Source organism: Vespa crabro, chromosome 13 (genome assembly GCF_910589235.1).
Source record: "Vespa crabro chromosome 13, iyVesCrab1.2, whole genome shotgun sequence".
Classification (NCBI taxonomy): domain Eukaryota; kingdom Metazoa; phylum Arthropoda; class Insecta; order Hymenoptera; family Vespidae; genus Vespa; species Vespa crabro.
The window spans coordinates 259,598-283,565 of record NC_060967.1 but is presented as its reverse complement, the minus strand read 5'-3'; the positions used below and the strand labels follow the sequence as shown (position 1 = coordinate 283,565).

At 33.4% G+C, this 23,968-nt stretch overlaps 3 protein-coding genes and 1 long non-coding RNA gene across 14 annotated transcripts; 1 reads left to right on the top strand and 3 right to left on the bottom strand.

The window, feature by feature from the left end:
- Positions 1–110: 110 nt before the first annotated feature.
- On the bottom strand, positions 111–7,114 carry LOC124428759. Of its 7 annotated transcripts, none has more exons than XM_046973211.1 (13): positions 6,967–7,114; positions 5,994–6,210; positions 5,694–5,914; positions 5,315–5,616; positions 4,946–5,210; positions 4,125–4,849; positions 3,592–3,864; positions 2,990–3,247; positions 1,608–1,910; positions 1,288–1,499; positions 1,089–1,205; positions 896–1,014; positions 111–813 (listed from the first exon to the last, which is right to left on the bottom strand). In XM_046973211.1, the coding sequence occupies exons 2-13, from the start codon at positions 6,182–6,184 to the stop codon at positions 641–643; spliced, it is 3,159 nt and encodes a 1,052-aa protein (XP_046829167.1). In that variant the 5' UTR covers positions 6,185–6,210; positions 6,967–7,114; the 3' UTR covers positions 111–640. The 7 variants fall into 7 exon arrangements, with proteins under 7 accessions (XP_046829167.1, XP_046829168.1, XP_046829169.1 ...); XM_046973212.1 differs by having other exon boundaries at positions 5,315–5,595; XM_046973213.1 differs by having other exon boundaries at positions 5,994–6,106; positions 6,967–7,097.
- A 588-nt stretch (positions 7,115–7,702) lies between these two features.
- LOC124428555 (DNA replication factor Cdt1-like) lies at positions 7,703–10,576 on the bottom strand. Its single transcript, XM_046972767.1, has 6 exons — positions 9,688–10,576; positions 9,370–9,619; positions 8,942–9,278; positions 8,681–8,863; positions 8,282–8,523; positions 7,703–8,197 (listed from the first exon to the last, which is right to left on the bottom strand). Exons 1-6 carry the CDS (start codon positions 10,422–10,424, stop codon positions 7,829–7,831), a joined length of 2,118 nt encoding a protein of 705 aa, XP_046828723.1. The 5' UTR covers positions 10,425–10,576; the 3' UTR covers positions 7,703–7,828.
- On the top strand, positions 8,827–12,780 carry LOC124428561. Of its 2 annotated transcripts, XR_006943215.1 has the most exons (5): positions 11,401–11,541; positions 11,678–11,746; positions 11,882–12,076; positions 12,158–12,309; positions 12,479–12,780. It is a non-coding gene; the product is annotated as an uncharacterized LOC124428561 (long non-coding RNA). The 2 variants fall into 2 exon arrangements; XR_006943216.1 differs by lacking the exons at positions 11,401–11,541; positions 11,678–11,746 and adding an exon at positions 8,827–8,915 and having other exon boundaries at positions 12,479–12,779.
- LOC124428557 (growth hormone secretagogue receptor type 1-like) lies at positions 11,565–23,892 on the bottom strand. 4 transcript variants are annotated; one of them, XM_046972769.1, is made up of 6 exons: positions 22,248–23,892; positions 22,034–22,176; positions 21,701–21,863; positions 14,561–14,669; positions 14,122–14,193; positions 11,565–12,369 (listed from the first exon to the last, which is right to left on the bottom strand). In XM_046972769.1, exons 1-6 carry the CDS (start codon positions 22,336–22,338, stop codon positions 11,637–11,639), a joined length of 1,311 nt encoding a protein of 436 aa, XP_046828725.1. In that variant the 5' UTR covers positions 22,339–23,892; the 3' UTR covers positions 11,565–11,636. The 4 variants fall into 4 exon arrangements, with proteins under 4 accessions (XP_046828725.1, XP_046828726.1, XP_046828727.1 ...); XM_046972770.1 differs by having other exon boundaries at positions 22,034–22,167; XM_046972771.1 differs by having other exon boundaries at positions 22,034–22,155.
- Between the last annotated feature and the right edge of the window lie 76 nt (positions 23,893–23,968).

Sequence of the window (23,968 nt, the reverse complement as noted above, 5' to 3'; positions counted from 1 at the left end):
AAGAAATTTTACAATAAAAATAAAAATAATAATATAAAAGAAAAACAAAATACCTTAATTAAAAATTAAAATTAAAATGAAAAAATTAATTAAAAGAATATACGCCTACGTTGTTAGAACCTTCATGTTTTATTCGCTAATAAATTATGCTTTTTCATAATATATACATTAATTAACTACTGTACAAATTCGATATACATTTACAGACTGTGCAGTATAAATATGCTCAGACCTTTGAAAAAGTAAATTGATACCACGTTTAATGCATGCTTGTATCAAAGATACAATAAGTTTGGAGAAACATCCATTTCTTTCTCTCTCTCTCTCTCAGATTTTCAATTTTTCTCGATGAATTTTATTCCATATGAATTATTTTTTGTTCGTAATATCGTATGTTAAGAAAAAAATCAAGAGAGACGTCAATTTAAGATTTCGAAGGAAGAATAACAACGACGAGAGACGTGAGAAAAAAAAAATTACCAGAAAGAATGAATGTAATAGATCATAAAAACGAGCGTCGACGAGCTAGAAATAGTTTCGAGAAGAGCACTGAACGAATGACGCTCAATTGAAAATGCTTTTGCTCTTTCATTGTTTGCCTGACCGGCGATTTATACCAACCGGTTAGGTACTTTAGCGGTTATAAATTGAATGATTTTAAATTGACACCTTGCCGACTGTAAAATAATATGTACGCGTTACTAAAATCCTCCTCCTGTGGTATTTGTTTACTAGTAACTTCGTCGTTATAATAATACCATACGTCAGTATGAGGATTTTTTGCATATGCGGTATAATGCCCTGCCGATACACCTGAAATTTTTTTACTTATGAATTTTAAAGCAGCAATTTATTTATTACCTTATCGTCTTGAGTACGGAAATACTACACATACCTCCAAAATGACAGACACAGGCATAAAGGTCATATAAATGACGACCTACACTAAGATTAACCAAGGGGAATGTAACTTTATCATCCAGCTTTAAACTTGTACACTCGTAAAATACGAATCTGCAATGAGTTAGGAAATACTATCTTGGATATTTTAATTTACGTATGCATGCTGAGTATAATATTTTACTTACCGTTTTAAATATACTATAAGGAACTTGGGATACCTGTGAACTGTAAGAGTCTTCGTAGCACATTGATTTCGTTCACATTTTGGACAAAACCAAGGATTGTGTTCGTCTAAAGTTTCGCTATTTACAAATGGATAGAAGAAAAAGGGTATTATAACATCCTTTATTAATTCCTTTAAATTAATTATTGCGATGATGTTACCTTTGACTAAATGCTTGTAAGCACTCATACAATGATAAAGGATCATGTTGTTTAGTAATACTACCATGATCGATTGGGCATGCGATTTTAGGAACGTGTTCGGTATAACGAACAGCAAGGTTATCGCTATTCTGTAGAGTTACTATACCGGACTCTGGGACGTTGCAACCTTTACAAGGATTATTATACATACACCGAGAACAGTGGTGACCCTATAAAGAAAAACAAATACTCAATGTAATATTCGTGAATTTATGGATTTTTTTTTCTGTCTTGCCATTATTATATACCTAGAAAAAAGTTTAAGTTTAAATCCTCACCTTCCCATCAACAAAATGAACAGTATAATGTCCTTCTTGTGGTACATTCTTCTTGACAACATCGTACAAGTCTTTAGCATTTACTCTCGACGGTAATCTAATTAAGTATGGGTGGCCAAATAGATTTGTACTTTTGAGGTTGTTTGATGCTTCGTACGTAGTATCGTGTCTTAATACCAAAGGAACATTCAAAATTCGAACAACAGGTCTTGGTCGACCGGTGTGATCCACTTTGGTAAAAGCTGTTATATAGGTATTACATACTGGGCACTTATTTGAGTCCACTTGAGTTTTGGAGTAACTCTGTTGGTCAATACACGTAACTGCTTTCTCAATTTTTATATATATACTTATATATATACATATATATACACATATATATATACACACACACACACATGTATGTATGTATATTATACATAAACATATAACACAATAATAACTTTATAATTATGTAAATGGAAAAACCTGTAAATTAATTAGTATCAATATAGGACGCACGATGATTATATTATACAAAAGATATTCAGTTAAATTATTGCATCAGTTTGACTAAGATTTTTTGGATTAATCGAGTGCAGGTGAATTATGAAGAACTCACTTATGTAACTTCAATATTAAGTACAGGAACAGGGAACACATCATAGACCATTTTAAGGCAAACATAAAAGGAAATGATAATTGGAAAAAATCTTGATCATATATAAACAGTGCATACTCTGCAATTGTCATTTCAATTACTTTTAACTCTAACAATGAGCTTTTCCTTGAATTTCTAAAGTAAACAAGAGTTGTTGAATTAACAATATATTTTATCTGTCGATTGAAGGGAACAAACAACTAATTGTAAAAAAGGAAAAATGAAGAAAACCCTCAGTATGTGGCAGTATCAGACTAGTCTGAATTGAGTTCTGGAATAAAAATAAACCAGCTTGCAGATTGGACTTAAAAAGCAGATCATATAGGTTTCCATCTTCGTGTTTCCAGTTACCTCTGTTTCAATTGAAACTTCCCCGGCTTATTTGATAACACAAAGCTATTTCTAGTTCCTATACACATCTTTAAGATGTCATCCTGCTAGAACGTTAATAGACCTTATCTCAGACCTTCCCGAGGTTTAATACTGGTAATTAAATACCCTGAATGTGAACCTCTTCTGCTAGATTGATGCTGCCAAATTCATCATCGGGTTAAAGAATAAAAGAAGAGAAAAAGGGGGGAAAAAAAAAAAAAAAGCAGGAAACGCTATTTATGATGAAATTTCATATTGATTTATATTTATGGCCTTTGGTATTATTATGCTCTAAGATAAAACAAGTGAAATAATTATACTTTTAGTTAAATTAAATGAAGAATCAAATAATATTGTATAGAATACTCACTTCTATGCATGTGTCACATATGACGAAGGTGCAATTGTTTTCTCCATGCTTTCTCATATCAACGTCTGATTCGTCGAAACATATTGTACAATGGATAGCTTCATTCGCAACTGTACTTCTTTGACAAGATTCAGCCTCTGTTAAACGATCTCCACCGCTGTCAGATATGGTGGTACATGCATCAGGAGGATCCGTCAATTCAAATGCATATATAGATCGATTTGTATCATTGACGTGTCTCAACAGTGTATCGTCATTCTTAAATGTATAATAAATAATGATTGAAATTAATTGTCAATTTAGATAATTTAACAAATATCGAGTTAGAAGTGATTTTGATTTTGTACTATGGAATGTAGCCTCATAGTTAAGTTTCCACACTATGAGAATGTTCTTTCATAAAATTTTTATTGGAGGATAGTATCAACGGTTATTGATATTAATCAAAATACCGTCTTCTTTTTCCTCCATTATTTATTTATATATATAGCAGAGTGCTTCGAAAAGATTTTCTTTCGCTTTGTAAAATACTACAGTAGTAATTTATTTTGTAAAATTTTATTTTCGAAATAAATATCATTCTGGGACGTTTTAACACTCACCAAAACTTTTGCTATGTGATTTTCAAGAACCTCAGCCAGTGCAATATTTGATAATGAGATCGTGTCCTTCTCAAGTGTATGCAATAATTCCTCCTTTAATTTGCCTACACGGGATTGTTTATTCAATGAAACTACACATCTTACAGGTCGAGCACCATATGCTGGGACATATGTTACAGTCAATTGCTTTTCCATCGCGCGAGGTAACGGGACCGAAAGATACATGAATGGTTCATACGTTACCGAGACATGTTTACAGACAGCGCATATGACCTGTAAACATATAAAAAAAATTACTCGAAATATCCAATACTGATCGACCAATATGTGTGCGGTGATACAGCGTGTGATCTGTAACAGCAGTATGAGACTTGTCTCTCATGCTTCCCAGAGCAAGAAGGATCTGCTGTAGTTTCATCTTGGAGACTTTTCACGGTGACAGCCGATTGTACTTAGTGCCACCCCAACGTAAGTTCCGTCATTTTTACAAATCATATTATTATTATTTAATAATAATAATAATATTTACTTACTGTGCTTTTAAATTGGCCTTGAAAAGTATCTACTATAATGCTATTATTACATCGTAAATGCTTAGCCCAATGTTTATCTGCCTCAAGCTCATCTTGCGGAACAACCGATCCATTTTCAGCAGTCTGTTGTAGGGTATGTAAACATTGCATCGTACCACCTAATCCATCACGTTTAAGGTTTTTCTCTTGGTCATCCAATCTCATTCGCTTTACGTTACACTTTTCTAAATCTCTATCATACTCTAAATCAGAACAACTTGAAACACAATCTACTTCGCAATTGCTTTTCTGTATGTTAACTTCTTTAATACGCTTGATACTAACACTTTTATTGTCAAAATCATGATTCTCCATCAGATTAGAATTATCTAAAGGCATTCTACGAACATTTTCTTTTGGAAATTTTTGCGAATCATAATGAATTTCATTATTGCACTCTTGCTGCGTTACAAGAAAATTGGCATTACTAGTTTTTGCTTCCTTATGAATATCATACAATCCATGAAGTTCTGAAGCATTTTTATATAATTTGTTCCAAGTATTTAACATTAAGGAACACGCATCAGAGGTTCCTTCGTTAACTTCATTATGTATAAAGGATCCAGTTTTTGTACCCATCATCATTTCATCCGAATCTAATGTTTCTTCGTCATCGTCATCATTTAAAGGTGAATTTCTTGGAGAATTTGCGGTACTATCCAACTCACATACCGGTGAGTTGAAATCTAAAATAATAAATGTAGAAAGCTAAATGTTGCCTTTATTAGTATTAGATATCTGAAGGTAAGGATATTAAAAAATATACATTTGGTATTATATACCTCTTAAAGATCCAGCCATTGTAATGTTTGGACTATTAGGAGAATCTAAAGGTGCTAAACAGTTGTATGGTTCTAAGAAATCACTGGAATTCCTAGTGGCAGTGGCTGAGGAAACGTTCTTTCCATTTGAATGTTCAATTAGATTAAAGGATGATTTGGCAGTTGACATAGTTACTGGAACGTGGCAATTCTTAGATGATTTTGCCGTATTCATTTGCTCGTGCAGAGAGTCTAACAGTAGCGCAAGGAACTCTTGGCAGTCGTGCTGCCAACGACAACCGTTGTTAATTGCTTCCGGGATCCTCGAGTTGTCGATAAGTCTTTTAGATATCGTAAATGCAAATGATTTTATGACTGTCACAAGCTTACCTGTCTGTAATCCTTGAATTGGGAATGATACACACCTAACGTCTGTTTAAACTCTGTTGGCTTTAATACACTGTATTTGCCTGACCACATTTTACAAAGAAGTACGCTAAAGTGTGCCATTAAAGATCCAGGGGGCGGCAATTTTTCTCCTTTCTCTTCTAAATTCAAAAAATGATGAAGAACCGGTGGCGTAGCAGTTAAACATTGTAATCCCGCGGCCATAAAGCAGGTATTTCCTAGATTACGAAGACCGCATACTCCAGCAGACAGGACTACTATCTCTGTATGGGCAGGTAGAGGACCTATATAAAGTGATTTGATTGATTTTAAATCTTCCTCTTTTTACCATTAAATATCACCTTCACGAATATTTTCTTACCCATTGTGGTATCATCCTGAACATCTCCAGCTTCTGCAAAAAGATTATTCAATGTCGGCGTTCCAGAAGGTGGGAAAAATGGACCATATTGTACTAACGCTCCAGACTCGACATTTGAATCTGTGTTTGTATCTCTAAAATCAACATCTCTGAAGTCATTTAATTCGGGCGGAGGTGGAAGTGGGATAGCGCAATCGGATGCAGGGCTACTTGCTTCTGTCCTATTCAAAATGAGGACTTGGCGTTAGTATTTATTCAATTATTTCCTGGCTGATAATGTATCAAGAAAATTCTTTATACCACAATTCTTCTTCGATAGTCATATTCTCTGCCTGCAATGTAAGGGTTTGATCCAGAGACGAAGTTAATGGACTGAGACCCCTGGATTCCAATACTTCTGATATCTCTGGTACCTCGGACAAATGAAAAATTTCAGAGGATCCAATCATTGATACGTTTTCTAGTTTTGATGAACTCAATTGACTCTCCATTCGGGTTGAACAACTTTGGAAATACTCTAATTACAAAAATAATAAACAATGCAAACATTTTCATTTTCTTTAAATACATCACAAAATGATATCGAAGGGCGTAGTATGTCTCCGACTTTAAATAATTAATTCAAATTTGAAAATATTCCAAAACCTTGTTTTACAAAAATTTTATATTAAAAACGGATGGATAAAGTTTTTATTGAAAATAAAACACGGATAATATATAAAAAGTTTAAGTAGTGTTCAGTTTACTGTAAAAGTAAAAAAAAAAAAAGAAAAAAAAAAAAAAGAAAAAGAGAGAAAGAAAGTACAGAAAAATCTTGATAGAAAATTCACAATATTCGTTTAGGAATAACCGGAAATACGGGAATGTTTCAACCACGCGGGTTTCTCGACTATTTAGTTAGTCCTAACCTAACACGTTAAACATTTGTTGAAAATACCACGTATGACCAACAACGAATCGTATGATAATAAAAATAATATTGTATCGATTATTAGAAAAGGCGTTTGAATTCTTTCCCAAGAGCGTTAGTACAATATCAACTTGTAAAAAATCGATCAATATGGAAGAAGAAACTCAAAATTGTGATTCAGTAACAGCGTTGGTATACTTTCTCATGAAAATATGTATACTCGTATTAACACTAATCTAGAGATCTAATCTCTATATCTCTTTCTCTCCCTCTTCCTCTCTGCCTCTCTTGTTCTTTGGTAATATATAAATATATTAAAAAGATCAAAAGAGTTTAATGAAATCAAAAATAATATACGCTTACTTGATGGATGCACATTAAATTAGATATTCGTACGCCAAGAGCCTGAAAATGGACGCTCTCGTTCCTTTCAAATCTCAACTCTTCAGCTTTTATCGTCACCGTGATCGCTATGCTATGAACTCCCTCCTAAAATGAACGGTTCGTAATCTTAAAAACGTTCGCAAAGGTTGGTATCATTGCATCTTCAATTGCATCCTCAACGATATACCATCCATACAATGTGATTTGTGGAAATATTTCGACCTAAGTCTACGACGACCAATAAGAAAGGAGCTTAAACTTTATCGATGTTGACGTTGTAAATCGCTCACAGGTAGAAAGGCTTAATAATTTTTACAATTTTTTTCTACGGATACTCTGAATTTTTTTCTTTTGCCTACAGATTTCAAACGAAAATCAACGAATTTTTTAATACTGTAATAAATGCTGTACCGTGTGTATATACACATATTTTTATACCTTTGATTTATACTCATAAAAAATGCCTCTAAATGTATGGCGGGATAGTGCGATCCTGACAAAACTGGACAAGGCAACGAGAAGTATATTTAAGAAAGATATTTCCATAACACATTGAATATCATAAATATCATTTATAAATTTAGACTTTTTTTGCTAATTTTACTTCTTAGTCTTTTGTTTGTATACCACTTGTAATTATATTTGAAGAAAATGATATGACGATTATAATTTTATGAACACACACACACACACACCACATAATTAAAAATCACAATTTTCGTATATTACTTTTATTCACTACCCAAAAAATATCAACTCTAATCGTAGTAAGATGCTAATTCATTGTTATTGTACTCGTGCAAGCATACCATAAAAAAGTGTACCATAAGAGATAATGATATCACGATGTAATCACTTTATCGTTAGCTACGATTTCTAACATTTTAATTACTTTATTTAAATCGACATCTTTTGCAAGCTTTAAATAATCTGTTTTCCTCACGTTATGTATACTAGCCCAAGTAGGCAATAATTTACATAATTTTCGCACATGTTCATTTAATTCAGCTGCAGTTAGTTTAGTTCTAAACGAATTGTCTAATTTTGTCAATACATGTTCCAATGGTAAAACTCCTTTCTTTTCGGCTACAAAAATACTACGTAGAATTTTTGCTAATTCGGGTAATCTAGAATATAGAGTTGCCTCTTTATCTAGATCCGGGTTCCTAGTCATCATCTCTAATGCTTTAGCAGCTTGTTTTGCGCGTACCTAACAACATTAAGAATCGTAAATTTCAATAAATATATTAATTGAATCGAAAAGAAAAAAAGAGAGAACAAGGTAAAGTTCTACCTTTTCAAGAAGAGCTTTTGGAATGCCTTTAAATGCCGTAGAAAGATAGTTCTTTTCTACAGATGGTGTAGCGGGTGGAGTATCGATGATACCAATATTAACGTTTTTCATAGTAACATCAGTAGATTCATTTGTAGATGATATGTCCGAAGATCCTGATTTTGACGTCATTTTTGCTTCTGCCAATCTTTGCAAAGCTTTTTCCATGCGAGTATTACAATTGAATAGAGATTTTGCTTTTTCTGTAAATAGAATATATGCATTAAAAAACATCAACGCGCAAGAATCTATCTATCTATATATATATATATATATATATATATATATATATATATATACATGTAATAAATTACACAACTGCACGTAAATATTTGTGCAATGAAATTATTGTTATCTTACCTAAAACGTGTTTAGCGGAGGTGGCTTTTTCTACATCAGGTGGTTGTGGCAATACAGATTGGTCAATAGGCTTGCAACTTTCAACATCAAATTCAGGATGCCAACGTATAATTTTGTCTTTAGGTATGACCATCGGTTCTTCTAATTTTAGCAAAAATTGCTCGTGCTCTGTCTTAACTTTATCTGCAATACATAAGTAATATTATTATGACGTATAATTAACAGTACAAAAAATGTAAGTCCAAAAATAATTGAAATTACCTAACAAAACATCATAAAATTTTCTTCTTCTTTCTAACAATATGCCTGGGCTCATGCTTACGTCTATTGCCGCCTGTAAGACATTGTCTTCATTTGGTTCATTCGGCCGATCTTTTACTTGTACAGTCGGTGTCAAGACTAATTCATATTTATCTTGTTTAGATGTCGATCCAAATGACCTAACTTTTTCTTGATGAAAGACATAAGCATCAGGATAGATAGTCTTTATTTGTCCTAAATGCTCTAATGTAAAGTTGCGCCGTAAAAGTTCTTGAACAGCTGGCTTTAATTTTTTAAATGTTATTAACTCTTTACGATTGAACAGCATAGCTGAGACCTAAAAATATGAGGAATATGGAATATTATTTCATATATTATAGATGAATACAGCAGAATGTAGGTGCAACAAATGATATGTGTTCATGTACCGTATCAACGGATCTAAAAATTTCCGCTAAGAATCTATAGTTATACGGCAATGGTAATCCTGGTGTACCATTTTCAAAAAGTGACAAATATCTTTGATAAGCTGGAGTTTTGTCAGGTTTACTCTTTACTGGACTAGTAGATTCCTTAGGTTCAAATAAAAGACGACGTTGTGGGCTTGTTTGAGGTAATATTTCACTTTTTATAGGACTCATTAATCCCTTGTTTGGCGATTTAAAGTTCTTTTGAGGGCTATTCGATAAAATACAAATTAACATATAATATTAAAGAGATTGTAAATATTATGAAAATGCATTTACCTAATTGGTATTTCAAGTTGAATATGCTCGAATTTCTGTATTTGAGGCTTATTACAATCATTTTGTTTCTGATATTCATTTAAACGCTGATCACATTTTTTTATGCGATCAATAGAAGCTTTTAATTCTGCTAGTCTGTTAGATTTGTTAATCCTATTTTTAATCTCATTCAAATCCAAGTTTTTTTTACTAGAGTCATCTCTAGTATTTGATGCCTTTTTGGGCGTAGTAAATCCAACAGAAGTTGCTTCATTTTTTTCATTCCTCGTGGACTGCTTTTCCTCTGATATACTTTTCTTTGGGGTCGTAGGTTGCTTCTTCTTTGGATTTAAAGTACCCTCCTTTTTAAATAATACTCTTTTCGCATCGGCATCATTACTTTTTTTGAGAAAACTCTCACGTATATCCACTTGACCAATTTCACTTAATTTCTGTGCTTGAGCTGCGCGTGAACGCGTAATAATTTTATTTGTTTTTTGTGCAGAACATTTAGAATCAATTTGATTATGACACGTAGTAGAGTTTACTTTATGGGTAGAATTATTGCTCGTTCCTTGCACCGATATAAATTTTCCTCTCGTTACCATAGTTTCTTCTTCTTTTTCAAACAAAACTTTCGACGATTGCGTTTTCGTTTTAAATTCACTCTCTTTATTTATTTTCACATGCTCTTGATCCAACAATAATGCTTTAGATTTACACGTATTAAAATATGCCGTTACTGATGGCTGCGTCATTTTTCAATATAAATATAAATCAATTTATATGCGAATATGTATTTTTCTTTTTCTTCCTTTCTTTCACCTATTAAATGGTTTATACACTTTCGAAAAAAGTCAACTTTCTTAACCTTATCCTTTAGGATAACGTATATTTCGATTTACAATTTTCTTCCATTTTTTTTCTTTTTTTTTTTTTTTTTTTTTTCTTACAGAACTAGACAATTTTAGCGCGAAAACTATCAATTAGGGAATTTTAGGGAAAAATTACTACGTCGTGGAGCCCGCCATTTTCAAATTACTCTTAAGACTGCGTTCAATGCAATGATATTTCGAATCGTTTAATGTTTCTTTTAAATCACTCAGCATTGTATAAATAATAAAATGTGACATCATTTATTAAGGGAATTAAAAAACTTGAAATAAAACTTTCTGCAAGAAAATTATCAACATGCAGATATTCGATTGATTAACTTTGTCCATTGGTTAGTACGAACTATTGTGAGAGGAAACATTCAAAGTGCGATTTCTTTCTTTTCACAAATTAGCTTTGCGTTTTCAAACAAATAGACATTTTTTCAAAGAATTTCATATTTAAACAAATAAATTATTCCAGTGATAAAAAAAGTTTATAATTTTTTTCTTTTCATAATAATCTTGTAAATAATCATCTAATATCTGGAAATTAATGGTGAAATGATTTGTCATATAACTTCATTGCATTGTCTATATTTCGTGTTCTTTTTTTTTTTTTATCTTTTATTTATAGCAATGATCTTTGCTACGAGTTGTTAAATTTGAATTCTAATGGATGTTTTAAGTCTATGACTAGTTATTTCGTTTCTTGTACATATTACAAACTTAATACTTTACAATAGTCTACGGTTCTTTATAATTACAAAAGAATATTTAAATATTATAACAGTTTACGTACAATACTTTTAGTGGAATTTCGTAGTAATTTCATTGTATTGTATCTGGAATGATATTAAAGTTAACGGAAAAGTCTTTTAATAGCAACGATACAATTATTTTTAATCCACTGATAAAAAGACAAGAAAAAGGAAAAAAAAAAAATAGAGAACTAAGTATTTGGTGTTCAAAAATTGGTGGAGACCTTTTATGTACTTCAGATGTGAGTAGTACTGTGTTCATATATAATAATAATATAATATATATTTTTACAACGATATCTCTAATTAATGAATACTACAAACTTTTGTAATGTTTTTAAACATAACTTTCCTGTTTCTTTTTAACAATATTTCCAGTGACAACGGCCGTGAGTAATGGGATATTAATTTGTTTTTCGATGGACACAGTAGTACATGTATTACTAGGTACTTTAACATTGCAACTTTTATTGCTGCTATGCCTCCTCCAGAAATCAGAATGATTACTGCTACTACAGTTTGTCGAACCAGTTGTGTACGTTCCGGTTCTGTCTGAAGTCTTTTTCTTTCTTTTCCTTGCAGGGCCCAATCCACAAAGTCTCAAAAAGCCTTCTCTAAATTTGGTAGACATTAAATTGTATAAAATAGGATTAATTGCTGAATTCAAATACAGCATTACTCTACAGAAATATAAGAGACTGTAATATCCCTCGATTCCAAGATTGATTATCATTTCTTGAGGTACTACGATTATCCATAATGTCAATGCTCGAAAAGGTAATAAACAAAGGAAGAAGCATAAAACAACGGTGCCCAACATTAGTACCACCTGTTTACGATACTTTAACAAATTATTAGCTGGGCCACGGCTTATCGCAGGATTTGCCATGAGGTGTAGCGCTATCACCGTGTAAAGTACCATTAAAATTAACAATGGTACGACGAAAAAGACGATTATCGTTGTAAGGACGAAAACGTTCATCCATGTTGCATCGGCGGAAGTGTAACAGGTTGGTATAAACGTATCGTCGATTTCTTCCAACTCGTAGGTTACCATCAAGAGTATGGGACTGAAAAATAGATATAAAATGTCATTAAATATATATTGAAGTGTCCAAATCATAGAGTAATTTTTAATAATATTTCCTAATTGTTATATTTTTTATAACAAAATTGTAGATTGGCGAACTACCCCGTTGATTGACTTTACCGTCGATTAATGTCAATCGTAGAAGGATATAGTAACGAGTTTCTTCCTCTCCCCTCCCCCCGAGAAAAGGAAAAACGCAAAGAAGGGTTGCTATCGAAAGGTAATATGTCTTGTTTTCTATTTTTTTGCGAGATCCATCCAAAAAATTGGATACGATATCATCGATTAAAAAAGGGTGCGAATTTCTTAAGGAGTTTCACACATGTCAGTTTTGCATTGCAAATATAACTTTTTGCAAAACAGATTCAACCTTTTGCAAATCAAGTTTTTCTACAAAATTGTTTTTCTTAACACATTTTATAATACAAAAAGAAACAAAAGGAAAATGTTAGTTTAACAGTGAAAAATGTATATAATGTTTGACGAAACTTTGTTTCTTCAGTTTTATATATATATATATATATATATATGTATTATTTATTTTTTACTCATGCATTTTGCATTTAATTCATAGATGTACGTAGTTATTGATTGATCGTTTATCGATCAAACATGCGAATATTTTGACATATTTTGTCGGTAGTATATTAAAATTAGCCCTTAAAGAAGTAGAATTTTCAAACGGTCACATATCATCCTGTCGATAGAGAACACTTGTTACGTAAGAGGTTGGCATATATCTTGCAGCGATCCATCACTGTACTATTGCGTTGCAGTGTTCGATGCGACCGCACGTAGATCGACCGTAAATCAACCGTAAATGTTTCAAATTATTTACGGTGAAAATAAGAAATATGTATGAAAAAGGAAGAAAGAAAAGAAAATATTCTACCTTATTCAATCTCGATCATGATCGGATTGGTATCTTAGCCAGATGAGGATGAAAAATTAAATTTAAACAATTCAGAGAGGATATTTCCTAAGAAGAAATTGTCGAAGCTCGTTCACTTTGGTTACGGGTTTCGAAGAAACTCCCCTTTGACAGATTTAAGCACGAGTGATCTGTTCTTACATACGGTATATAAAACGTTTCTGTGGAAAGTGGTTTACGGATAATATGCTTTTTATGACGCGCAGCAGCTGTATGCGCCCGTAGGCGGTGTACTTAAGTACGCAAGAGAAACGTGCTGTTCTCGTAGAGATACGTTCACGCACACATAGACCTACTTATAGTATAGTCTCAGTTCTCCTCTTTCCTAAGTTTTCCCTCATCTGACTTGACTTGGAATGTATGTATATAAAGGTCGGATGAACCACTTCCTTACGTTACGTTCGATGGGATAAAAAATCGAGCTCTCTTCAGGGGCAGGGTTTCACCCTTGCTGGACCTTTTCTTTTCTTTTCTTTTCTTTTTTACGACGCGTATAATGATCTATCCTAACGGTATCCGATATCGGTCACTCCTTTTTTACTTACTTTTACCGTCATGATATATAAAAATTATTGAATCACGTTAAGTGATCCTTGTATAAAAATATTTTTCGTAAGTGAACGAGCTTTGTATGATCGAATGACGTTAGATTTTATTAGTATTATAGTATTTCACTTTGAAATCGAAGAATTATGAATCAGGAAGTATTTAAATCGACGTACGAAAGTAGATAGCAAGCGCGAACGATCAAAGCGAAACGTGATTTGCTTAACGACCAAGTTTATCATTTCTTTTTCTCACCTTGTACAAAGGGCTGCTGCCACCCATGCAAGAAAGCAAAGAAACGTTGCTCTGGCCTTCGTGCAAACGTATCTACGGATGACATAAACGTTTTGACAAGTTTTTAATGCAATAGAATGAAATATAGTTTGAAATATATGTTAGGTATATGTGCTATACATAAAGAGTGTCTCAACGCGAAAAGTGTTCGTCAGAATTATTTTGAAAGTTAGTGATTTTGTTCGAAAAATGCCGAGGTAGGTCAATTTGCTTTTCGAGAGGGGATAAATTCTTATCATAAATCCAACTACTTTGGGTTAAACTCTTGAATGGCGTTTTTCGAAAAAATCATTATAGACTATATAATAATTTTAGTGAACACTTGGAACATCTTACATGTTTCGTTAGAAGAAAAAAACAAAAAAAAAAAAGAAAGAAACGTTCCTTTAGTTTTTCTTACCCTGCCCTCAGCGGCTCACAAATCGCGTAATATCGTTCGAAACTAATTGCCAAAATCGTTAAAACCGAGGCATGTGCTACGGTCAATTCCACGAATGGAACGGCTTTGCCTGAAACAAAAAATATATATTTTATTAAAAATATATATTTTTAATCACATTGATAAGAGCGTTGACTATAATCGACAACAGTCGTATATATTCTTACAATCAATCTCATCTACATTCTTACAATCAATCAAAAGCATACGTATTTAATAAGCCTATTGTATCATCTTTAATCGACTGTTTATGTTTTATTTTTTTTCTAATTGTTTCTGATCAACTTCATTGTAAGTTAACTAAGCAGATAGTATACGTGGTGTCCCGTAGTTTTGGAGAATCGTTTCGACATTGAATTCTGTACACGAAGAAAAATAAAAAAATTTTCATATCAATATATGTCCTATTTGATCATGTTTTCGATTTACGACGAGTTTTCTCTTTGATACACAGTATCTGCTTACATTCGCAAGAATCGTTCTATTCTTATTCCATTCGAAGTTTTATTATCGTTAATTATCATTAATTGCTTTACCCTTCGTTATTTCTTTAGGAATTGTTCGAATTTTTTTATTAGCCTCGTTCAAAATTCTCTCTCGAAAGTATTTTATCGGAAATAATTCCTAAAGTAATAATCCATTGATTTAACATAGGATATTGAATTCAGTTTGTAAATACAGGTGGATGGAATTAGTTCGATTAAACAAGCGATTCTCCGAATTTACAGAGACACTCTGTATATACGGATTGGTAATACTTCATTTGTTATCGTACGAAATTATCACGCTTACTCTCAGCCCTTAAGTGACATTACGCGACAGACAAAAAGATATTAATCATATTTTTAGCGATAATAAAATGTCAATGATGAAAGAATTCGGGGGAGGGAAAAAAAGTACGCTTTTTATATCTTCTAAAGTAGCGTTACTTGATTATCGATGACCTTGATATATCGACCGTCGTAAAAAGTGATCCGAAGAAAATTAATTGTTGATAGTTAAGATAAATCACTTTCACCGTTCAACAAAAAAGTATAGAAAGAGGGAAATATAGATTTTTCTGCTCTTTTCATTGTCAGATTTCGTCTTGTATGGAAAAGAGAGAGAGAGGGAGAGAGAGAGAGAGAGAGAGGAGAGAGAGAGAGAGAGGGTGCATGTGACATGTAATGTCACACATGGGTCAATTGCCTCGACTCCTTCACCCTTTTCCTGACGAAACAGAGGGTAGATGATTGCACCGCTTGTTTATCTCTGTCCTTATCCTTCTCTCTCTTTCTTTCTATTCCTAACTTCTTTCTTTCCTTATATATTTCGTTCGTCCTCCTCTTCTCGTCCGGGAAAAATAGAGGAAATCTTACGGGACTAAAAGTTCAGCCGATACTGTGATAACTATGATAACGTTTTTATTTTTATTTCTTTCTTACTTCCCGAGTGACACAAAGAAGGAAACGTCCCTTTGGAATTGAAAGGGATTTCTGATTTCACCAACTCGACTCGGCTACGATATCCGAAAGAAGAAAATCCAAGAAGAAGAAGAAGAAGAAGAAGAAGAAGAAGTAGATGAGAAATATAATGGAAATGATAAGGAACGTATGAATGATCAAAAGAAGTTTTTCTTTTTCTTCTCCTTTTTTCTTTTCTTCGGCGAAGGAAGGTTAAGCATTCGATTGACCCTATCGATAGCTCAATGCGAAACCCTTTCAGATTCTTTTCACATTTCTTTCAAATTTCTTCGTCTTACGACAGGATTGTGTATATACAGGATATTTTTTGGTTTACGTACATACATACACATGTCGTGCTTTCGATAAAATGTGAAATGCGAGAACATAGTTGTGTCAAACGGTAAACGTTTGCTTTCACTTAATTTTCTATTTGTATTAGAAATTCTGAGGAAGAATGTGAGAACCTGTTGGGATACTTTTCGGCGATGGTTTTATCCCTTTTAACATGGTCGCTTAAGCGTTGAGATTTCTTTTCCACGATCGATTTCTAACGGCGCCGGCATACGATGCATTCATCCCCTTTTCCCACGTTGTGTTGTTCAATCAAATATTTTTGGAAAATTCTCTCACTGGAGAGATAGATTTATCGTTATAGAAAACTTTATCAGAGAATTTGTTCCATTGTTCTTTATATATATATATATATATATATATATATATAACTCGAAAAATAAAAGCAAATTTTCGTCGGATAGATTTTACTCTGTCAAAAGATGCTCCCGAGAGTGATCAGAAAGACGACGAAAGAGAGTACCCAAGCTCAAAGATGGTTAGACCTCCCTTTACCAATTTTCGTTTCTGGTTTTTCTATCAACTCCGAGTCATGCAGAGCTTCCTTATATCTTCTATACCTTCTATCTAACCTGGCGAAGTCTTCTCATAGCCAGGATCACTTCAGTTCCTTTCCATAATACAAGAGGACAGAATGGAAATATTATAATTTGCTCGGGCTACTTTGAAATTGGAATATTGCCGATGTTTGTCTGTTGAAATGTACTCTAGAATATCTATTCGATAAGATTTCTTTCTCTTTTTTCTTTTTTTTTTGTTTTTCAGCGTTAATAAAAAAGTCGAATAATTCCGAGCTCTGGGAGTTTGAATTTCAAAGTTTCCTTAGAAAATGAATATGGATAGTGAAAATTCAAGGAGATGGAGAAAGAGAGTGAAAAGAGAGAAAAAAAAAGAAAAAGAGAACATGGCGCTTTTTTATCGTATTTCCTGCCACGAAGGTTAAAGAGATATTGGAAGGAAACCGGTTGGACAGAGAAGGTGCTATGCCAGCCCGTAGCATTAAATGCTCCAACAGCGTATTGGCTAAGAGCAACGGTAATTCGCGACGGGGAGTAGAAGTTCACCTACTCGTTTCCATCCCCGTGAACCTCCATCAACCCTATCCAGTAACAAGTTCTACCTTGTATACGTAGTTCCATTGTATAAAACGAGTGCCTCTCTCTCTCTCTCTTTTTCTCTCTCTTTGTTCTCTATCTTGCCCTAGCCTTGCTCTCGCGATGTTAGAACCTCCGGTGTTTCAAGGACACTTCAATGTCTAGAGCAACTTTATCCAACTTCTTTCGAACCTATATATAATATATATATATTCTATATATATTTTATGTATATATATATTCTATTTTCTTTTTTCTTTCCTTATTAATTTTTAACAACGAGGCACGATGAAAAGAAAAAAGAAGAAAAAGAGAGAAAAAAAGGAAGGAAGAGAAAACAATCTCATCGGAGAACTTTGTTCTTTACGTATGTATGTATATATCTAAATACTTGAATTTTCTCATTTAAAAAGATTCACGTAATGAATTAAAGCTATTTATGATTGTTATTACGTCTTACGTCTGTTTCATTCGTGAAACGATGACTCGATGATGACGACAAAGGAGCAAATTTAATTACGTTGAGGTTCCTGGAATCGAGCGTAATGGAATCGAGTGTCAGAGTAGAGAACGCGATTAATAGTACCGGACCTACGTGATTTTCCTTCTGATAACTTTATGATTGTATCAGTAATACATACACGCACATACATATATGTATATACATATATACATACAGAGAGAGAGAGGCAAAAGGAAACATATACGCGCGCGCGTACGAACGTACGGACACGTACGTTCCTCCCTAATAAATGATTAAATTTCAAATTGACATTTTCTTGCAGTCCTACGAGTGGACAATAATAATAAATGGTCCTACGCAAACTCCTCCTTCTCTTTTTCTTTTTCTTCTTCTTCGTTTTCTTATTTTTTTCTTCTTTCTTTCCCGTTACACGTCGCATTCATTAAATTTAGCTCGTTATCAGAAAGGACAAGATTGCATTATTATACGCTAGCACCAACAACGATAGAACCCGCTTTGCTTTCTCATTATCTATTTGGGTTACTTCACCTATACGTAGTACCTCTAATCACTGATTGTTACACGTGTACTCATATGGGGGCGTTTAAGAATCTTTGTTTTTCTTTTCTTTTTTTTTCTCTTTGAATACTTGCAAGTAAGCTCTGTCTCTCCCTCTTTTAAAAGATAATTCTTCAGAATCATCGACGTTTCCTTTTATTTGTCCTGGATCGTCCTGGAAATAATTTTTTCTTTTTTTCTTTAAGACAAAAAGAGAGAGAGAGAGAGAGAGAGAGAGAGATGGCAAATTCGTATTTTTGAAAAGTATTTTATCAGGAGTAGTAGATATAAAGAGTATAATCGTTAAAACGTGCATAATCTTTTATATTTTTGGCATCGTTACGGGAGTACGTCGACTGTGTAAAAAGGGAGTAACAAAATTCGCGGTGCTTGTTTTAACGCATCGCGCAGTCTTAGCTAACCGTACGATCGAGAAATCTCGTGCCTTTACGTTTATCTATAAAAAGAAATGGTAAGTGGACTGGTTGGAAACTAAAGTTTGGAGTGTTTATTGATTCGTATTTGAATTTTTGTTATGTCGACGAAATATGTAATATCTTTCGTTCTTGGTTAACGATCAGTATGTTCCAATTGAATAACTTTTCATACGTATACTTCCGCTTGATATGATCAAACAAAGCTAAAATAAAAAGTTAAAGCGAAATATTGGATGTTTTCTGAAATTTCCTTCCATGCGGAATATATCAGAGACGAGTAATAAAGAGAAATAAAAAAAAAAAAAAAAAAAAAGCAATAAAATGGAGAAAAGAGAAAGAAAGAAAACAGAAATTTTAGCAGATGAAATTAACAAATCGTTCTCCTCGCGTTTCATAGTAGTAATGTGTGATCTCTTAATGGAATCTCTACTGCGAAAATTTGTCGAACAACTCGGTGGGTAGCAAAAGAGAACAAATGGTTAAATGTGATTTACCGAAGAGCGGAGTTGAATGCAAAAACGAGGGCTACGAGCGAAATGCGTGAAGAAAATTAAGAGATGCAACGTCGTGCTAAATTTAAAATACTGTCGAAAGAACAGCTCGGCTATACGAATTTGAACGTCATTTTTACGGGCTAATTAATAAAACAAAATGTTTGAGTTTGGACACGATTTTTTCCGAATAAATAGATTTTTCAAATTTATTGCACGCGGTAGTGTCCTTCTGTTCTTTACTATTTTTTTTTCTCTCTCTCTCTCTCTCTTTTTTTTTTTAACTACAACACTATAGGCTTATTGGCAATATTCTTCACTTTGAAACTTTTTACAAGTGTCGAATATTCGCGACCCGATAAGTGTCCTGCCATTGGACGACATTTGGGAAAAAGTTTTGAGAATACAACGACAGCTGCTACTATCTCGGAAATGCGTGCGATTTAGAAAAAAGTAGACTTGGCATCATGCCCGATGACACTAATCACGATGAAAATCTTCCCGGAACTTTACCGTCGTGAGAATGATACTCGTAAAAATGTTTAAACTATTACAATGAAGGAACTTCCACGAATTTTATGATTTCCTTTTTTCTTTCTTTCTTTTTTGTTTTTCGAGAATTCATTGTACATAAGTAAATACAGTTGAAATTATTTTTATATCCAATTTTGACAAATATTATAATTTAACCGTTCATTTTTTGAATTTGTCTTTTTTTCTAAATTTCATTAGCAAAACACTCGATCAGTGTGATTAATTCATTTTTATATTTAAAATAAATTATCATTGATAATAATACATTTTACTATTATTTATCTTTGAATGCATATTTTATAAGAAATTTAAAAAAGAAACTTTTCAATCAATTCACTTCTTGTCTCGTGGAATTAATTACACTTTGATATAAGCAAATGAACGTGCTTAATAGTTGAGGATTAAATAATCATCCCATTGGATAATTGATAGAGCAATTTATTTGGCTAAAAAAAAAAAAAAGAAAAAAGAAAAAAAACCCAAAAGCAAATAAGAATAGAATTTTCCGACGGATAAGATAGGATTTTTCTTTACTCGTTAGAAACGACAGAATCGATTTCGTCTTAGTGCGTGCATGTGTATATGTCTGAGTTACACTTTCACTTCTAATGGATCCCATCCGGATCGCACTTAGGAATGTCTTAGGTTGCAATAAACGGTATGTCGACGCGAAGACCCAGAAAAAATGAGAGGAATGTCGAGAAGACACTTCGACAGAGGGGAATAAACAGAAGTGGCGAATAAACTTATGGTGGATTTTATGGATATCTCATTAAACTCGAACGATTAAATTAAAAAATTTGACTTCTTTGAAAAAAAAAAAAAATGTATATATATATATATACATATATAAGAAAAAGAGTAAATAAATAAATGGATAAAGTTTAATTAAATGTAGTCAAAGTAATAATTGGCTTAAAGAATAAAATCGCGATATGTCCGATTTGTCACGTGTGTCTAGTCAACTGTTGCGTTATTTTATGTGATTTGATAAAAACCATTTGGTCTATCGACAGGTATATAGAATAAAAAGAGGACATATACACAAGTTGCATATATAAACATTGCGCCAAGCTCTTCTTTGGAAAATTTAGCGACTGTTACCATGAAATCCGAGTACTCCGAGTGCTCTACGGCTAACTAACGAGATTTTATATCTTAAAATGTTTCTTGGATGGCATCCACCTTGGTGCATTATCTTTTCCATAAATCGTATACCGAAACCTTTACAAATTTAATGCATAAAAGGACAACATGCTTCGAAAGTGCTTCGATATATCCAAATACATTTTATCGTATAATTGCATCTCGAGTATAATTGCAATGAACTATTAAAAATAATTTTCGACGATTGAATTCTATGTATAGAAATAATTATTCTTTTTCTTTTTTTTTTCTTTTTTCAAATATCCCAATCATATGCAATCAAAATGGCATTTTCTACGATAGTAATTATGTCTTTCGAACTATCGATTGTTCCTCTTTACATTTCTGAGACTTTTTTAACTGGGAACAACGACATATGGTTTTATCCAACTTCAAGGTAACAATGACAGCTTCGGGGAGAAAATGTGCGGCGTTTGATATTTTTGGAATTGTTGACCGACATATCATCGATGTCAATGCGCCTTCATCTCGTCTTTCTTCGTTGTGCGAATGATGGGAAGACGATAATAGTATGGTAAAGGTAAATATATATCGTGGGTTTGAAAAAAAAATTGTACTCACACATGTGTTCACCGAGTGGCCAAACCTGAGGACCAGAATTGACTTCCACCAATACGGTCGGCGTGCATATTAAAAGGACGAACAAATCGGCCACACTCAAATTTACGAGAAAAATATTGGTGCTGTTTCTCATGTCTTTGCCTCGTAGAACGACCAAAGGTACCTATTAATTTCATACAAAATGTAATGGATATTGTAAAGGATGGGCAAGAAGTCCCTAACAGGGGTCTAAAATGATTTTTAACAATCAATTACTCCTTCATCGAGTATTTCATTCGCCCTGTAGATATATAAATTACGAATTAACGTTAACGTTAATGTCGAAATAATTACCATGAGATTTCCTATTATACCAAGTGCCATGACGATTATGCAAATCACCATAGACGTTGTCCTAATATACATAGGTAACATGTAAAGCGTCGAAGTTGCATTTTTAGGTTCAATCACTGAAACTAAAGGTGAAACTGGGATTTCTATTAAAGCATACATACGGAGATGGATTTCTTTTTTTTTTTGTTCCTTTTTGCTTTGTTTAAAAATTTACCTGAAAATCCATCCAAAGCGGCATTTCTAATGGCGGTCGTATAAAATGACGAATTTAATTCAAGTGCGACGCTCGACATCGTAGAAAGCATCTCTTCTCGCGAGAAAAATTCTCAAACCTTTCCCTTCTTTTCACGTTTCTTCTCTCCTTCCTCTCCTTTTTTCTTTTCTCTTTCTCCTTTCTTTTTTTCGTCCTCGGCGAAGAATTTCTTATGCCCCATGCAATACGGGCGCGTCTTGCATATTCACCTATCCCCCGGTTTAAAAAATTTTCATTGCGCCTATCTTATTGTTATTCGTACGTGCGTTAATGAAAATTCGAAGTTATTAACGAGTCGTATACAAAATACGACTGTAATATCCAATTGAACGATCGAACGATCAATCACTTTAATTCATTCGACGATAGTCGAATGAAAAAGGACGACGTTATATGTTTAGTTTGTTTTTTTCTTTCTTTTCGTTCCATCTTCCAATACACTTCGACATATATCGTTGGTAACGCTATTAATTTACTTAATAATTAACAATTGAAATTCATTACGCTCATGGATATGTTTTTAGTTCGTGTTATTTCTAAACACGATGGTACACAAGTGTCGAGAAATTTAGAACGGTTAACGAGCAGGCCGATGTAATCCCAACGAGAAAATAAAGTTAAGGTGCGAACCGTGATGACATACGGTAGAGCTCGTCTCGATCTTGAAGTAACCACCGCTTGCATCAAGACAGGAGTGTTAAGTGACATTATAAACTGCTTCCCGTAACTCAATAGCTGTCGACTCTCTCGCGATATCCTCTCGGGTTAGATCGATAAGCCCAATGCCGATTATTATTATCTCTTCAGAAATCTTTTTCTCAGATTTTCTTTTCACTTCTCTGCGAGTTCTCGAAGCTCCCCCGGTTACCTTGGCACGTCTCATTAACATCGATTAACTTTCCATATATAACGAATCGATTTGAATTTCGATGCCGATCGAAATCGTTTACATTTGCCAGTTGATCGAATAATTATAAAATGATAAAGAGCAAAAAGAAAAAAGAACGAAAAACAACCGAGATAATTAATTTATCTCAATCGGAAAAGGACGAAATAATAATGGATAAGAGTAATCTATGATGGAGATCGAGTTCTCCCTAGTGTAACTATAAAATGAAAAAGGTGTTCATGGTGCGAGAGAGATAGCTTCTTCGTGTCGATCATCACAGACGATTAAGTTCACTCCCGTCCCGTCGTTTTTCACCTTACGAATCGATGGTTGTAGTTTTAGATACCTCGATATCATTCACGCCCAGAGAGCTTTACTTATCTTTCTCTCTCGGTTATATGCCATTGGTTTCTTCCAACAATCCCGAAATCAAACGTTTACGTTTGACTTTATTCATTTCCTTCCGTCGCATTTATTTTCACTAAATGTTCATTCTTTTTAATTTTTTGTATCTTCCTTAGAAAATTTCTCAGTTTACTATCAAAGATAATAAGAGACAATCGTCATATCGATGCAATGACTCGTGACGAAATCGTACCGTAAACAGGGTGTTATGTCAGAAACGCGAAGTGTGGCTTACAAATTGTACCGATAAACTGAATGGGAATACTCGGCCCGCCACAAACTCTCAAACGGCGTTCTCCTTTTCTTTCGAGCATGCGCTTTTTATACGACGCGTGCTTACCAGCCACTCTCTCATACCAGTGTTTTTTTTTCGAGTATATCCTTGTTA

Excerpts from the sequence above, each read along its gene's own strand:
- LOC124428555 (XM_046972767.1), bottom strand. The coding sequence starts at position 10,424 with ATGACGCAGCCATCAGTAACGGCATATTTTAATACGTGTAAATCTAAA. Across the intron at positions 9,620-9,687 it reads CAACTTGAAATACCAATTAG|CCCTCAAAAGAACTTTAAAT; the intron begins GTAAATGCATTT and ends TTTATCGAATAG. Across the intron at positions 8,524-8,680 it reads CTCCGCTAAACACGTTTTAG|AAAAAGCAAAATCTCTATTC; the intron begins GTAAGATAACAA and ends TTCTATTTACAG.
- LOC124428557 (XM_046972769.1), bottom strand. The coding sequence starts at position 22,338 with ATGCTTTCTACGATGTCGAGCGTCGCACTTGAATTAAATTCGTCATTT. Across the intron at positions 14,194-14,560 it reads TGTGAGCCGCTGAGGGCAGG|ATACGTTTGCACGAAGGCCA; the intron begins GTAAGAAAAACT and ends TGTCATCCGTAG. Across the intron at positions 12,370-14,121 it reads GCAGCAGCCCTTTGTACAAG|TCCCATACTCTTGATGGTAA; the intron begins GTGAGAAAAAGA and ends TCTATTTTTCAG.
- LOC124428759 (XM_046973211.1), bottom strand. The coding sequence starts at position 6,184 with ATGGAGAGTCAATTGAGTTCATCAAAACTAGAAAACGTATCAATGATT. Across the intron at positions 5,211-5,314 it reads AATTCAAGGATTACAGACAG|CACGACTGCCAAGAGTTCCT; the intron begins GTAAGCTTGTGA and ends TGTCGTTGGCAG. Across the intron at positions 3,248-3,591 it reads ATCACATAGCAAAAGTTTTG|AATGACGATACACTGTTGAG; the intron begins GTGAGTGTTAAA and ends TATACATTTAAG.